This window comes from Globicephala melas, chromosome 19 (assembly GCF_963455315.2).
Source record: "Globicephala melas chromosome 19, mGloMel1.2, whole genome shotgun sequence".
Lineage (NCBI taxonomy): Eukaryota > Metazoa > Chordata > Mammalia > Artiodactyla > Delphinidae > Globicephala > Globicephala melas.
The window spans coordinates 15223133-15238797 of record NC_083332.1 but is presented as its reverse complement, the minus strand read 5'-3'; the positions used below and the strand labels follow the sequence as shown (position 1 = coordinate 15238797).

The 15665-nt window shown below is 40.7% G+C and overlaps 2 protein-coding genes across 5 annotated transcripts in view; both read left to right on the top strand.

Moving 5' to 3' along the window:
* The window catches only part of ZNF260 (zinc finger protein 260), a 210170-nt gene that overhangs the window by 2535 nt on the left and 191970 nt on the right, over positions 1-15665 (top strand). The window contains exon 1 of one of the 2 annotated variants that reach the window (XM_070044165.1): positions 10354-10479. The exons of the other annotated variant lie outside the window; for it this stretch is intronic. The gene's annotated coding sequence lies outside the window, so the exon portion shown is untranslated. Of the gene's footprint in view, positions 1-10353; positions 10480-15665 lie in introns of those variants that run through there. 2 annotated transcript variants of the gene reach the window in all.
* ZNF461 (zinc finger protein 461) overlaps positions 1-15665 on the top strand; it is a 38834-nt gene that overhangs the window by 2582 nt on the left and 20587 nt on the right. The window contains exons 1-2 of one of the 3 annotated variants that reach the window (XM_030874624.3): positions 10346-10479; positions 12088-12181. The exons of 1 other annotated variant lie outside the window; for it this stretch is intronic. In XM_030874624.3, coding sequence (XP_030730484.1) covers positions 12173-12181 — 9 coding nt within the window. In that variant the 5' untranslated portion in view covers positions 10346-10479; positions 12088-12172. Of the gene's footprint in view, positions 1-10340; positions 10480-12087; positions 12182-15665 lie in introns of those variants that run through there. One more of the 3 variants, XM_030874627.3, reaches the window with a different exon arrangement.

Genomic DNA, 15665 nt, shown 5'->3' with positions numbered 1-15665 from the left:
GGTTTCCTTGTTAGTTTCTAAGGCTAGTGGAGAGGTCGGCCAGCAAATCTGAGCCTAGTTGAGGGGCAACCAGTAAGAGGAATTCATTGTGTATAAAATCTTGGGAGTCAAGATTTAGGACCTTTAAGGTAGTATTTGAGTCACTAATTTGAAAGGCTTCATGTCTATGAAGAAAGTTCAGGCCTCTTAAGACAGAATTCAAACAACTACAACAATACACTCCATGTATTATATTCATATCTCCTATCATTTCTTTTGTTCTCAAAGAGGGAGGGATTAGCTCTATTATTTTTTTCTGATTATAAAATTAGATTCTTAATTCAGAAATTTGAAGAATACAGAAAAGCTTAAAGTAAAGCTCATCTAGAAACAGCTTATTTGTTCCAAATCATCTCACCTATTCCTCTGTGAATTAACACATGGATATAGCCATATAGGATTTTGAAATTCAAAACAGAATTATACTGTAATACTGTTTTGTCATCTATCTTCTTCATCTAACCTAATATAGTGAACAGCTTTTCATGTCATCAAATGACAAACTGTGTCATAATTTTTTGAGTATGCTGTTTGGATATACTATAACTTTTTAAACTGTTTCCCTATTGTAGGATATTTAAGTTCTTTCCAGCTTTTCCTCATTATTTTACAGTGTTTTACTGCACACTCCTTTTTGTGCACATGTGTAATTATATCTTTTTGACAGTCTCAGAAATATTGACAATGAGGCTTTCGTAGTTAAAACCTGCTTATACATCTTTATTAATTGCCCTGCTTAAACTTTCACCAATATACAACACAGTATGAGAGTGTCTAGTCTACTAATATAGGGCATCGTCAGTCTTTTAAATCTACCAATCTAGTGGAAATTGTTTAAATAAATTATGCATGCTCAGGTTTCACTCAATGTAATAAAATCTGGGCTTCTGGATAAAAGTCAGAATTGAAAGAGAACTGGTTTTGTAGTTAAAGAAATGTGGATTCAAAACATAGATCTGCCATTTATTGAACATGAATGATTTCTTTCTTTTTTAATTTAAAAAATGGTTACATTTTTGGTTGTTTCAAGTCTTAGTTGTGGCCCGCGGGATCTTTTGTTGTGGTTCGTGGGCTCTTCGTTGCAGCGCGCAGTCTTCTCTCTAGTTGTGGCGCTCTGTAGTTGTGGTGCGCAGGCGCTCTAGTTGTGGTGCGTGGGCTCCAGAGCGTGTGGGCTCAGTAGTAGTGTGCGGGGTCTCTAGTTGTGGCAGGCGGGCTTAGTAGTTGTGGCACACAGGCTTAGTTGCCCCACCACATGTGGGATTGACCAGGGATCCCCAACCAGGGATCGAACCTGCGTACCCTGCATTGGAAGGAGGATTCTTAACCACTGGACCACCAGGGTAGTCCCAGGAATGATTTCTTTTCCTTTCTTTTTAATAAGACTTTTGCACAATATAGAGCCCAGACCTTAAAATCCTAGCCTGGTGATTTATTTTATAAGCCCATACAACCACCATTTGATAAAGATAAAGAAACTTTTCAACATCCCAGAAGGCTCCCTTCATGTCTCTTCCCAATCAGTATACCTCAAAGTTAACATTATTTTGATGTCTATCACAGTAGATTCGTTTTGTCTGGGTTTTTTTTTTTGCGGTATGTGGGCCTCTCACTGTTGTGGCCTCTCCCATTGCGGAGCACAGGCTCCGGATGCGCTGGCTCAGCGGCCGTGGCTCACGGGCCCAGCTGCTCCGCGGCATGTGGGATCCTCCTGGACCGGGGCACGAACCCGTGTCCCCTGCATCGGCAGGCGGACTCTCAACCACTGCGCCACCAGGGAAGCCCTGTTTTGTCTGGTTTTTGAACTTTGTATAAGTGGAATCATACAGTAGGTTCTTTTGTGTCTGGCCTCTTTTACTCAATATAGTGTCTATAATAGCATGACTCTACATATGTGATAAAATTGCATAGAACCAAATATACACAGATACAAATGAGTGCATGTAAAACTGGCAAAATGTGAAGAAGTACTGTGTATTATATCAATATAAATATCCTGGTCATGATTTTTTTTTTTTTTTTACAAGAAGTTAACATTGAGGGAAACTGGGTGACGTTTATGTGGGATCTCTCTATATTATTTCTTACAACTACATATAAATCTACAATGATCTCAAAATAAAAAGTTAAAATATAAATACATAGCTGGGACAAGCAGTTTGCCATTTGGAAAAAAAAATTATATCCATACCTCACATCCTGTCACAAGAATAAACTCTAAATAGATCAGGGAGGTAAACATAAAAATATGAAACAATATAGGTCCTAGAAGAAAGCATTGATGAATTCCAGTTTAACCTCCGGGTAAGGAAGAACTTTCTCATTATGACTCAGAAAATAAATGCAGTAAAAGAAAATATTGAGGGGCTTCCCTGGTGGTGCAGTGGTTGAGAGTCCACCTGCCGATGCAGGGGACACGGGTTCGTGCCCCAGTCCGGGAAGATCCCACATGCCGCGGAGCGGCTGGGCCCGTGAGCCATGGCCACTGAGCCTGCATGCCTGGAGCCTGTGCTCCGCAACGGGAGAGGCCACAACAGTGAGAAGCCCGTGTACCGCAAAAAAAAAAAAAAAGAAAATATTGAAAATTTTGAAATATTCAAAGATTTGACTATAATTAAAAACACATAAAATCAAAAGACAACTTACAAATAAATATCTTTATCACAGATAAAGGGCTAATACTCCTGTATTAGTTTAATAGGACTGCCATAAACAGAATACAACAGACTGGGTGGCTTAAACAACGGAAATTAATTTTCTCACAGTTCTGGAGGATGGAGGGCCAAGATCAACAAGTTGGCAGCTCTGGTTTCTCCTGAGGTATCTTCTTGGGTTGCAGATGGCTACCTTCTCACTGTGTCCTCATATGGCCTTTTCTCCTACATACCCATCCATGGTATGTCTCTCTATATGTCCTAATCTCCTCTTATAAGGACACTAGTTAGATTGGATTAGGGCCTATCCTATCAGCCTCATTTTAACTTAATTACCTCCTTAAAGGCCCCATCTTCAAATACAGTCACTTTCTAAAGTACTGGGAATTAGGAATTCAACATTAGATTCAGCTTAAAGTTCTGATTCTTCATATCAGCTGAACTTTTACCTGCAATGGCATCTCTCTTTCTGGAGCTGGTTTACTCACTGCTTTCTCTACCATTCAGGGCTATCTCCTTTTCTCCGATGAGGAAATCACATCTGGCTTAGCGATATAAAGTGCTATATATAGAAAAAGGTGTGGGACTTGGGTCTGTGGTGGTGATGTCAATCAAGGAAGAGGAAGAGAAAGGCCAGAGGAAGATAAGATCACCTTAGGTGTCAAGAAAATGAAGCCTCAGTAAAAACAAAACGCAGTTATTTCTTTCCAGTTATACAAATGTCAGATCAGTTCTTCAAAGGCTCTCCAGAGATTTCCTCCAGAAGGAAAATACTTCCAGCAGGCAGATTATAAACAATCAGGGGAAATACTCTAAACTGGCAAAACCAGACTCCAACATCACATCCTTGTGGTTACATCCCTCCGAGCAGAGTTCAGGCACTTACTTTCCACCTGGGAGAACTTGATGGACATCTTCAGAAGCAACAGTCCTGCAAATGACAAAAACACTCCAACTCTAAAAAGCCTAGTCCCACATGACCCTGGGAAAAAAGGGAGGTTGGATCAGACACAAGAGCTAGGTAGCATATACAAGGAATTTCTCTCCCATGGTTCAGCTTTCTGAGTCCAGCAAGGATATACTAGTTTAATAAATTCCAGAACTTCCTCACAATGAGATAACTTACAGAAATTTAAACTTAAGTATAATTTCTTTATAAGAACAATGTATTGATTTTAGAATATATGCTTTAAGGAATTTTGTTAAAGGGAACTTCTTCAAAAATAGGTGAAAAAAACTCACTGTTGTAAGTCTTTAGGTTAGATTTACAGCTCAGTGTATTCTAAACACAGATATGAATGATTTATGTTTCCTTCCAACAAACGTGGTTTCTAAGCATGCCTGTGGGTGTTCTGCCTAGAGAAGGAGAGCTAAGAGGCTCACAGCTTGGTCTTGCTGCTTTGTTTTTTGTTTTCTTGATGGGGGATTTATTTCACTTCTGAAATATTAGCCATAATTCCCTATATCCTGTGAGAAAATCACCTTGCTCCATTAGTTTCCTTTTGGACCCAATATCAAGAGATTCAAAACTATAAGCTTGACTAGAAAAAATTCATTTATACCCAGAATTCCTGTGAATTCACAATAATTAGGACATGGAATCAGGATACAGAGCAGAAGATATAGAGTTGGAAAATGGTAGAATCTAGTAGTTAAACAGTTAAAAGCTGAGGACTTTGGAATTTAAATTCTGCTTCTATCTCTCAGGAACTCTGACATTTCACAAGTTATTTCAGCTCTTGGTGCCTCACTTGAAAAATCGGTTTACTGGGAATGATAAGGATACCTCCCTCACAGGGTTCTCATGAGGATTAAATGAGACAATATATGTAAAATACTTAGACTAGTGTATTAGTTAGTGTTCTCCAGAGAAACCGAACCAATAAGATGTGTGTGTATGTGTGTGTGTGGGGGGGATTAAGAGAGATTTTAAGGAATTGGCTCATAAGGTTGTGAGAGAGAGAGATTTTAAGCAATCAGCTCATGAGATTGTGGAGGCTTGTTAAATCCAAAATCGGCAGGCCAGGCCAGCAGGTTGAACACCCAGGGAACAACTGCAGTTCAAATCTGAAATCTCTCTGCTGGCAGAGTTCCTTCTTGCTTTGGGAGAGGTCAGTCTTTGTTCTGTTGAGACCTTTAACTAATTCGAGGAGGCCCACCCACATTATGGCGGGTAATCTGCTCTACTCAAAGTTCACTGATTTAAATGTTAATCTCATCTAAAAAACATCTTCACAGAAATATCCAGAATGATGTTTGACCGCATTGTGCGCAGCCAAACTGATACATAAAATTAGCCATCATAAATCTACCCTGTGACAACCTGGCACGTATATGCATCTCCTTAAGCCATACTTAATCTCCGAATAAAGACAATAACAAGGTCATACTTCCACCTAATATCATAGAAATATCTTGCAGATAACCAAAAAACACATTAATCCTCTGCCCAGAAGAGGTTGCAAAGTCCTTGGTTGATATTTACTCTTCTCTTTGATATCTCATAACTTAAATATTATGATGTAAAGTTAATAATACTTAAATACAATGATAAAAGGTCAGTACATCTTATGTTACAATGATAAAGGGATAAAAAAGGGAAGAAAACAAAGATATCTACTATACACACATACACAAATACAACAAAATAAGGAAGAAATGCTGATGACAACTACAGTCCTCATTTCTGAAAGTGATCACACAGTTATAGTTGGCATTTTTATAACTACCTTCTTCCCCTACCCATTCCATATTCCCTTTGCCCTCAGCAAGCACCTCGGCCTGTCATGGTTCTTTACTTGGTGGAGTGACCCAAATATTCATTCTTGAAGAATGTGGCCCATCAGTCGTCCTGCCTGAGTAGTGTTGTCGTTTTCCATTCACTTTAATCACAGGGCCTGTTAATACTAAGAGATACTGGAAAGGTTCCCCTGTACTTGAGACATATTTTTCCTTACCTCCCTTGTGGAGTAGCAATCCAACTTCCTCTTGGTAGGCAAGATCAACCACCCCAGTCAACACAGTAACTCCCTTATTTGCCTGTTGATTCAGAGGGTTAAGGAGCCCAAAATGGCTGGGTAGCAGTCTTTAACTTCCAGTTCAATGGAATCATTGTGTCTCCTGGTGGAAGCATCCCTCCATTTGGAACTAAGACCTCTGGGCAGCAGAACAGAAGTTGTGGGGACAGAAAGCAAAAATTTTACTATTGGGTTACTAGGGATAATAGTGAGTGGTATCACTCCCATTACTTGATTCCTGACCTTGTGAATACTGGCCATGGAAGAAACAGCACCAAATATCGGACACTGATCCAGAGCAAATACAGCCTTCAGGAGAACCTTGCCTCAGCCCTGCAAGATACTGCCACCAAACTGGCATTGTAACTGAGTCTTCAAAACATCATTCCATTGTTCTTTCAAGCCAGCTGCTTCAAGATGGTGGGGAACATGGTAAGACCAGTGAATTCCATGGGAATGGTACCATTGCTGCACTTGTTTGTTGTGACATGAGTTTCTTGACCAGAAGCAACGCTGTGTGGAATGCCATGACAGTGGATAAGGCATTCTGCAAGTCCACAGATGGTAGTTTTGGCAGAAGCATTATGTGCAATAAAGGCAAGTCTGTATCCAGAGTGTCTCTTCCAGTAAGAACAAAATGCTGCCCCTTCCACGATGGAAACAGTCTAGTGTAATCAACCTGCCACCAGGGAATGGTGCCATACTGGGGACTCAGTGTTGGTTTCTTCTGCTGATTGGTCATTTGGCAGTGGCTATAGCCAGGTCAGCCTTGGTGAATGGAAGACCAGGTTGCTGTACCCATGCCTAACCTCCATCACTGCCACCATGGCCACTTTGTTCATGAGCCCATTGGGTGATGACAAGGATGACTGAGGAAAGAAACTGGTATCCACAAAATGGGTCATTCTATCCACTTCATTGAAATCCTCCTCTGCTGAGGTTACTCTCTGGTGAGCATTCACATGGGACACAAATATCTTCATTTTTACCCATTCAGAGAGGTCCATACCTCTTTCCCAGACTTCCTTGTCACCAATTTTCCAATCATGTTCCTTCCAAGTCCCTGACCATCCAGCCAAATCATTGGCCACAGCCCATGAATCCATATATAATTGTACACCTGGCCATTTCTTCTTCCAAGAAAAATAAGTAACCAGGTGCACTGCTTGAAATTCTGCCCAGTAGGAGGATTACATGTGCTGTCAGGGTGTGCTTGGCCTGATCAACATACCACTTTCATTTCATGATGGATTGCTGCTGTGCACACCCAACTTAATGCCTTGGTGGGTCAGATTACAACCAGTTCATGATCGGCAGCTCAGATCGCGTGTTAACTTGGTGGCCCATGGTTAAGTGTTCAGTCGCTACTAAGGCCCAGTAACAGGCCAAAAGCTGTTTCGCCAAAGGAGAGTAGTTAATTGCAGAGGATGGCAGGGCTTTGATTCAAAACCCTAAGGCCCTATGCTGTGATTCACCTATAGGGTCCTGCCAAAGACCCCAGACAGCATCCTTATCTGCTACTGATACCTCAAGCACCATTGGGTCTGCTGGGGTATATGGCCCAAATGGCAAAGCAACTTGCACAGTAGTCTGGACCTGTTGCAGAGTCACAGAGCCTTCTCTTGTTCTGGGACCTACTCAAAACAAGCAACTTTTCAGGTCACTCAGTAAAGGGATGGAAGTAACACATCCAAATGAGGAATATGTTGCCTCCAAAATCCAGAGGCTTCCTAGGCTTTGCGCCTCTTTTTTTGGTTATGGGAGGGGCCAGATAAGGATAAGAACAACTTATCCTTCTTCACCTTAGAAGGGGTATCTGACATGCCCCACACCACTGGGTCCCTAGGAATTTCACTGAGGTAGAAGGCCCCTGAGTTTTTGTTGGATTTATTTTCTACCCTCTGACACACAAATAAATGTCTTACCAGTAAGTCTGGAGTAGTTGCCACTTCTTGCTACTAGGTCCAATCAGCATATTGCCGTCAATGAAATGGACCAGCGTGACATCTTGTGGAAGGGAAAGGTAATCGAGATCCCTATGAACTAAATTACGACATAGGGTTGGAGAGTTGATATAGCCCTGAGGTAGAACACTGAAGATGTAATGCTGGCCTTGCCTGCTGAAAGCAAACTGCTTCTGGTTGTCTTTATTAACAGGGATGGAGAGGAAAAAAATTTGCCAGATCAATGGTTGCATACCAGGTACCAGGGAATGTGCTAATTCCCTCAAGGAATGAAACCGCATTTGGTACAGCGGCTACAATTGGATTCACTACCTGGTTTAGCTTATGATAATCCATTGTCATTCTCCAGTATCCATCTGTCTTCTGCATAGGCCAAATAAGCAAGTTTAATGTGGATGTGGTGGGAATCACCACCCTTGCATCTTTCAAGCCCTTAATAGTGGCACTAATCTCTGCAATGCAGTGTTTCTTTTGGTTTACTATTTTTCTAGGTAGAGGCAATTCTAGTGTCGTCCATTTGTCCTTTCCCACCATAATAGCCCTCACTCAACAGGGCAGAAAGCCAGTGAGGGGATTCTTACAGTTCCTGAGTATGTTTATCTCAATTATCCGTTCCAGAACTTGGGGGAAAAACCACAGGATGGGTTCAGGGTCCACTGTGAGATGGACTTGAGCTAAAACTTCATTGATCACCTGATTTCCATAAGCGCCTACTCTGACTGGTGGACAACAATGATGTTTTGGGTCTCCTGAAATTAGTGTCAATTCAGAGCCATCGTCCAGTAATCCCTGAAAGGTCTGATTATTTCCTTTTCCTCAACATACAGTTATCCTGGTAAAGCCTGTAGGTTCTTTTGGGAAAGCTTAGGGGAAAAATTAACAGTATACATTTTTGGCAATGGAGCAGCGTCTCTCATTAAAGGGGTTCTAAGTTTGCACACTGGGTCAAGTCTGGGAATTGAGCGGCCATGACTCTCTGTTTTTATTATTCAAGTTAAGCTTTTGTTCTCTTGACTTAGAACTCTTCCACTTATACAGATCAACTTAAGAATTTAGTAGACTTCCCATCTATTTCACTTCCACCAAAGAATATCAACCATACTCCCAGTAACCACATAACAGAAATTAAAAAACAAACCAACTAAAAAACCTTTGATGGTCATTTTGCATTCTTCATCACAATAAATTATTTTATATTTTTAAAGTCATGTTTTAACTCTTCTTAGATTTAAAAGAATTTCCATTGGAAATTTAAATTTTCAAGTAACTCTGATGCTTCAGGAAGCTTAGCCATTATTATCTTTTTAGAGATATGTGAGGTTCAGAGTAGGTATCACCTCTGCTCAATCTCACACACATAATATTGCAGTCTCTCACAGTTTCTAAATTCAGATCACAACCACACACTGTCTTCCATCCAGATCTTAACTTGCATAAATTGCATTCTAACACACACAAAAACACCTCTACCAAATCTCTTGCATGACCTCCCACTCAATCATACTCAAAACATCAAAGTCACAACGTTATAATCACCAGCCCTTTTACTGCCATATGCAGAGACTTGGGTACAGTCACAAACCACTTTCACATACTTTATATATTTCACTCAACACCCCTCCCAGTGATAGGCTCAAGTGCAAACCATCTAAGGTACAGTCACAAACCACATGTTCTCACAGATACTATATCTCCTCACACTTAAGAGATGGAGCTTCTGGCCTCAGCAAGATTAAAAAGCTTTACCATAGATGTGTCCCTTATCGCAGATAATCGTACTAGTTTCCACCCCTCTGGATTAATTCCAGCCTGTCACACACACTTAGACACACAATGTCACCTCACACACACACACCCCCCCACCCACGAACGGCCCAGGACCAGCTCGCCTGCCCCAGGGATCTGTGATTCATCCACTGGGTCCCTCCTAGTTCCAACAGACCAGCTTCCTCCCTTCGCTGGTGAAATTAACCCGCGGACACTCGCCACACCTAAACCCTCCCGGTAGTCATAGGTGGACCCAGCTCAGACAGCCTTCCACAGAACGTTGTGAGGTCACTGCCAGCATAGCCAGCCACGCCACCCGCAAGCATGCGTAATCAATCACACGGTCTCAAAGCACCACTCACAGGTAAGTCACATCACATTATGCCACCTCACAATCACTGCACGTGGCCGAGCTCACGGCTTGAACCTACACGAATATGTAGCACATCCACTTTCACATACAGATTTCCTCACGCATGACACCCTCACAGTCGGTGTCACATAATCATCTGCCTCTCGATGAGACGCACCCCCGCATACGTAACGGACTCACAGAATACATCTCGCATCGCAACCGCGGAGAGAACCATCCAGAGGCTGGATCTCTCCGCACCAGACAACAGTTCTCTTAAGCCCGTAAACGTGCACATTGGGAGGGTCGGGACAGCCACCGTGTCAGGTTTGAAATCCGTCCTCAGAGAAATCTGAGGTTCCGAATTCAGACCCCCAAACCCAGCTGTGAGCCACGCAAACTGGGTGGTTGTGTCGTCACTCCAAGCCCGAGTGAAACAGCGCAGGTGCGGCCGGAAGTCGGGCGGAAGACCTACCTCTTTAGCCTCCCGGGCTCCTTCCTCTAGGACTAAGTTTCCCAGAGGACACGGCTTTCCAAAGCTGCTTCCGGTCAGAACGTCGGTTGAATGGTCGGCCGCAGAGGCAGTTGAGGGCTTCCCTTTACGGGTAGAGTAGGCAGGGCTCGGCGTGCGGCTTCGCCGGGAAGTCCAATCAGAACTTGGACCAGAGCTCCTCCTGAGGATGCTGAAGGTGAGGAATCCTGTAGCCCCAGGACCGGGCAAGAGGAGTGTCTGGAGTGTTAGGCCTCTTAGTGCAGGAGCAGACCTAGGGAGAGTAGGTTAGTCTGTGCGTGCGTGACGGAAATTAGTCTCATGACTAAGGGTATTTGGCTGTTTGTTGTGACAGCAACTGGATCCGTGCTTTTGTGACCGTTGTAATTTTGTGCATTGGCCATGTGTGTAAATGGAGTTTGTATGTGTTTATGATCATGATTGCGGGTGACTATTTGTGTAAGCCCCATTTACTTATATAAAGAAAAGCACATTTACACAAACATTTAAACCCAGGCTCACCGTAATCAGGTAGTTAGGAAGACATTCCAGTAGGCACCTATAGATTCATACACACGTCATAAAGCCAAAGCCACATAATCCCACCATCCCCCCCGTGTTTATCATCATCATACAACCTCAAAGTGACTTATATAGTAAAAAAAAAAAAAGAAAAAGAAAAAGAAAGGAAACAACAACAAACAACTAACCGTATGCCCACTTAGTCGGTGTCCTCCACAGTTATCTGAAGAGCTCACACACATCACCAAGAATAAGAGAAACATAGTCTTCATGGTCACAGACAACATCTACTCCACACCACACTCAAGGTCACACAAAATTTGAGCTTCCAGAAAAACCTAGTATCTCATAATTTTTCTCTACCTCACTACTTCTACCATTCCCCTTAGAAACACCTCTAATTGGAGGAAAGAATGGCACTGTTGCACATCCAAAAACAGTGTCTAAGATGATTAGGTGCTGCATCTTACCTGAAATTTTCACATTAACCTTCAAAATTCCTTTGTTATATTACTTCATTTAAAGTAAAAGTTATCTATAATTCTTCAACCACTCTGAACATTTTATTGCAAATGTTTTCACCCTCTGTGTACATACATATATGCTTATGTTCATGAGTATTTTTTCCCCAAAGATTAGAACACAATACACATTGTTTTTTATTTCCTTATTAAAAGATATTTAGGTCTTTTTTGCCTGTATTTAGGGATGAATTTCAGAAGATTTTCCAGGATGTGGTTTTTTAAATTCTCACCGGTACTTCAGACTCAAGTATTTATTTTGCTCCGGACATCTTTGTTCTATTTCTTCTTTTCAGTGTTGCTTTAGTGTGTATTTTTGAAGTTCCTGTTACACAAGAATGTTAGATATAACCAAAGATCTGTTACATCTTTTGAGTCATTTTCTCTTTCCCTGACCTTTTCATAAGGTCCATTTCCTTTTCTTTTTCCTCTTAATTCAGTGAGAATCTGTTCAGGGTAGGTCTGAGCAGGCCAGTTGGCTTGATTTTATCATAGTGTTGGGACACTGATTTGCCTCTCTAGATCACTCCTGCTAAAGAGCCTGGGCCCAGTCTTTCTTGAATCCATAGCTGGATTCCCTCCTTGCTTTGAGTAAGGTTGGGATTGGTTCATCTTTTCTCTGATCTTTTATGTATGTGTGTATGGGGTCTGGGAGTAAGAGATGTGAAGTGGGGGAAATGTCATTCTAAGTTAGCACATTGGGAGCTCAGAGGCAAGATCATCTCATGTTTGTTTTTGTTTATTTTTAAACCCCTCTCATTCAGCAACACTTTCTTTAGACTGTGAATTTCTTCTAAAGTGGAACTAAGAAGACAACTAATAAATACATTGAATTCTAAAAAAAAAGCCATGGCCCATGTAAGTTGTTGTTTTCTTGTTCCTCATTGAAGTAGTCCTCTTTTTTTCCTATAGGTCATGTGAATATTTGCATTCTTCATCCTGATATTGTTACCTAACTGAATATCACACAGTAACTTGCCAGTGAGTGAGTAAGTGATTGTGCCAAAAATATAGGATCTTCCTTTTTTGCTCATCTCTCTAACCAGTGCCAAAAATATAGGATCTTCCTTTTTTGCTCATCTCTCTAACCAGATTTACTCATTCAGTAAATCATTACTTATTTCCCATATGCTGAGTCTTCTGCCAGAATAAGGAAAGAACAGAAATAGTATCCTTTTGAGGGAAATATTGATGTTCTTCTTGTCAGAACTTTGGTTTGATGAACTGATTTAACAAATATTTATTGAATATCTACTATGTGATAGGCATTCTTTTAGAGAACTAGGAATAAATCAGTGGGGGGTAAAAATCAGACACATACAAATCATTCCTTGTGGAACTTGACTTGTAATGAAAGAGACAGAAAGTAAATAATCAGCTTATATAGTACAAGACTTAAGACACACATATATATGTGCATATGTATGTATGTATATACATTATATATATATATATATATATATATATATGGTCAACACTCCATATCTGTGGGTCCCACATCTATGGATTCAACCAACTGTAGATTGAAAATCTTCAGGAAAAAAAATTCCAGAAAGTTCCATAAAGTAAAACTTGAATTTGCTTCATGCAAGCAACTATTTACATATCATTTCCATTATATTAGGTATTATAAGTAATCTAGAGATGAGTTAAAGCATGTGGGAGGATGTGTGTAGGTTATACGCAAATACTATGACATTTTACATGGGACTTGAGCATCTGCAGCTTTTGGTATCTGCGGGGGTCCTGGAACTAATCCCCTGTGGATACCAAGGGATGACTGTGTATATGTAGTGAACAAAATAATTGTATGGTAGAACTAAGACGAAAGAGCAAATATATGTCTTATCAATCAGTGACTGTATATGAGTTCTCTTTGTTTGTTTGTTTTGTTTTAATTTTAATTTTTGGGTGCGTTGGGTCTTTGTTGCTGCACTCAGGCTTTCTCTAGTTGCAGCAAGTGGCACTAGTCTCCATTGCAGTGCACGGGCTTCTCACTGCAGTGGCTTCTCTTGTTGTGGAACATGGGCTCTAGGCATGTGGGCTTCAGTAGTTGTGGCACGTGAGCTCAGCAGTTGTGGCTCATGGGCTCTAGAGCGCAGGCTCAGTAGTTGTGGCTCATGGGCTTAGTTGCTCCATGGCATGTGGGATCTTCCCAGACCAGGGCTCAAACCCATGTCCCCTTCATTGGCAGGCGGATTCTTAACCACTGCACCACCAGGGAAGTCCCTGGATATGAGTTTTAACATACCTATTAAGAGAAAAAGTCTTTCAGATTGAGTCACAAAGAAAAATTCAACTCTCTGCATCAGATGCTTAAGTGATTCAGTGATTCAGAAAGTTTAATAAAAGGATGGACAAATTATACCAGGCAAATGAAAACTAAAGGAAAACATACTAAACTTTAGGCCACATCACACAATTAAACATGGCAAAGAGGGACTTCCCTGGTGGTCCAGTGGTTAAGAATCCGTCTTCCAATGCAGGGGATGCGCGTTCCATCCCTGGTTGGGGAACTAAGATCCCACATGCTGTGGGGCAACTAAGCCCATGCCACAACTAGAGAGCTCGTGTGCTGCAACTACAGAGCCCATGCTCTCTGCAGCCTGCACACCACAACTACAGAGCCCATGCACTCTGGAGCCCATCCGCTGCAAGGAAAGATCCCACGTGCTGCAACTAAGACCTGACACAGTTGAAAATAAATAAATAAATATATTTTTTTAAAAAACATGGCAAAGAAGGACACTACATAATTCTAAAGTGTAAATTTCAAAGTGAAGCTAAAATACTTATGAATTACCTACATATAAAATATTACAGCAGCAACTTTCCTAAAACAAATAGAAAAGCAGATAGAAGAAGAAATAGATACTTGCCAGCAGTAGGGGATATTAGTTAACCGTCTTAGTCAAAGTCAAGACAAGTGGACAAAATTTAGTTAAGGATATTGAAGTACTAAATCACATACTCCATCAAATCTATCTTATTGATATACATGAAATGCTAATAGTAGTGAATATGCATTTTTTAGGTATCCATGGACCATTCAGAAGAAAATGACAAAATATTAGGCTGTAGTAAAGCCCAAAAAGTACAAATGGTAGACAGTATTCTCTGAACACAGTGAAATACAACTAGAATTTAATTACAGAATCAGAAAAATTGTTATTCTTACCAGAAGTTTATAAAATCTGTCTTAGTAACTGCTGAATCAAAGAAGAAATATAATCTAAAAAGTGAAAAATTTCTCATGTCAGTGATAGCACTACATATTGGAACCCATGGAATTTAGTTAAAGCAGGACTCTAAGGGAAAAGTCATAGATTTAAATGCTTCTAACAAAAAATAATGAAAATTTGTAAGTTAAAAATAAGTAGAAAGAAATCTGGAAGGGATTTACAAAGATAAAAATTACATGTGTTACAAAACAGGAAAAAATTATAACTAATAAGATAAATCAATAAGTTAAATCACTAACCTTTGAATCATGAATGAAAAGGGAGAAAGCACAAATATACAAAATGAAAAGGGGAAAATCCACAGAAACAAAGGAAATTCAATAGACTCTTGAAAAAAAAACTGTATTTGATTCTTTGCAAATACATTTTATTTATTCACATATACACCATTTTCAATTGCTCTCTCTTCTTGAGATCTGAATTTCTGTTTGATATCATTTCTTTTTGGCCTGAAGACATTTCCTTAGCATTTCCTGTAGTTTGTATCTTCTAGTGACAAATCCTCTCAGCTTTCTTTATGTGAAAATGTCTTTATTCCTCCTTTATTTATAAAATAAGTCAGGACTTGCATCCTCCTCCTCTATTTTCTGGAAGAGTTTTTTTTATAGAATTAGTATTATTTATTCCTTAATTGTCTGATAGAGCTCACCAGCAAAAAGCATCTGTGGTAGGCAGAATAATGAGCCCCCCTCAAAAAAAAACTCTCTACGTGCTAATCCTAGAACCTGTGAATAGGTTACCTTACGTGGCAAAAGAGACTTTGCAAATATGATTAAATTAATGCTTTAAAAAATAAATTTATTTATTTATCTATTTATTTTTGGCTGTGTTGGGTCTTCATTGCTGCATGCAGGCTTTCTCTAGTTGCAGCAAGCGAGCGGTGGCTGCTCTTCGTTGCGGTGCACGGGCTGCTCACTGCGGTGGCTTCTCTTGTTGCAGAGCACGGGCTCTAGGTACACAGGCTTCAGTAGTTGTGGCATGTGAGCTCAGTAGTTGTGGCTTGCGGGCTCTAGAGCACAGGTTCAGTAGTTGTGGCACACGGGCTTAGCTGTTCTGCGGCATGTGGGATCTTCCTGGACCAGGGATTGAACCTGTGTCCA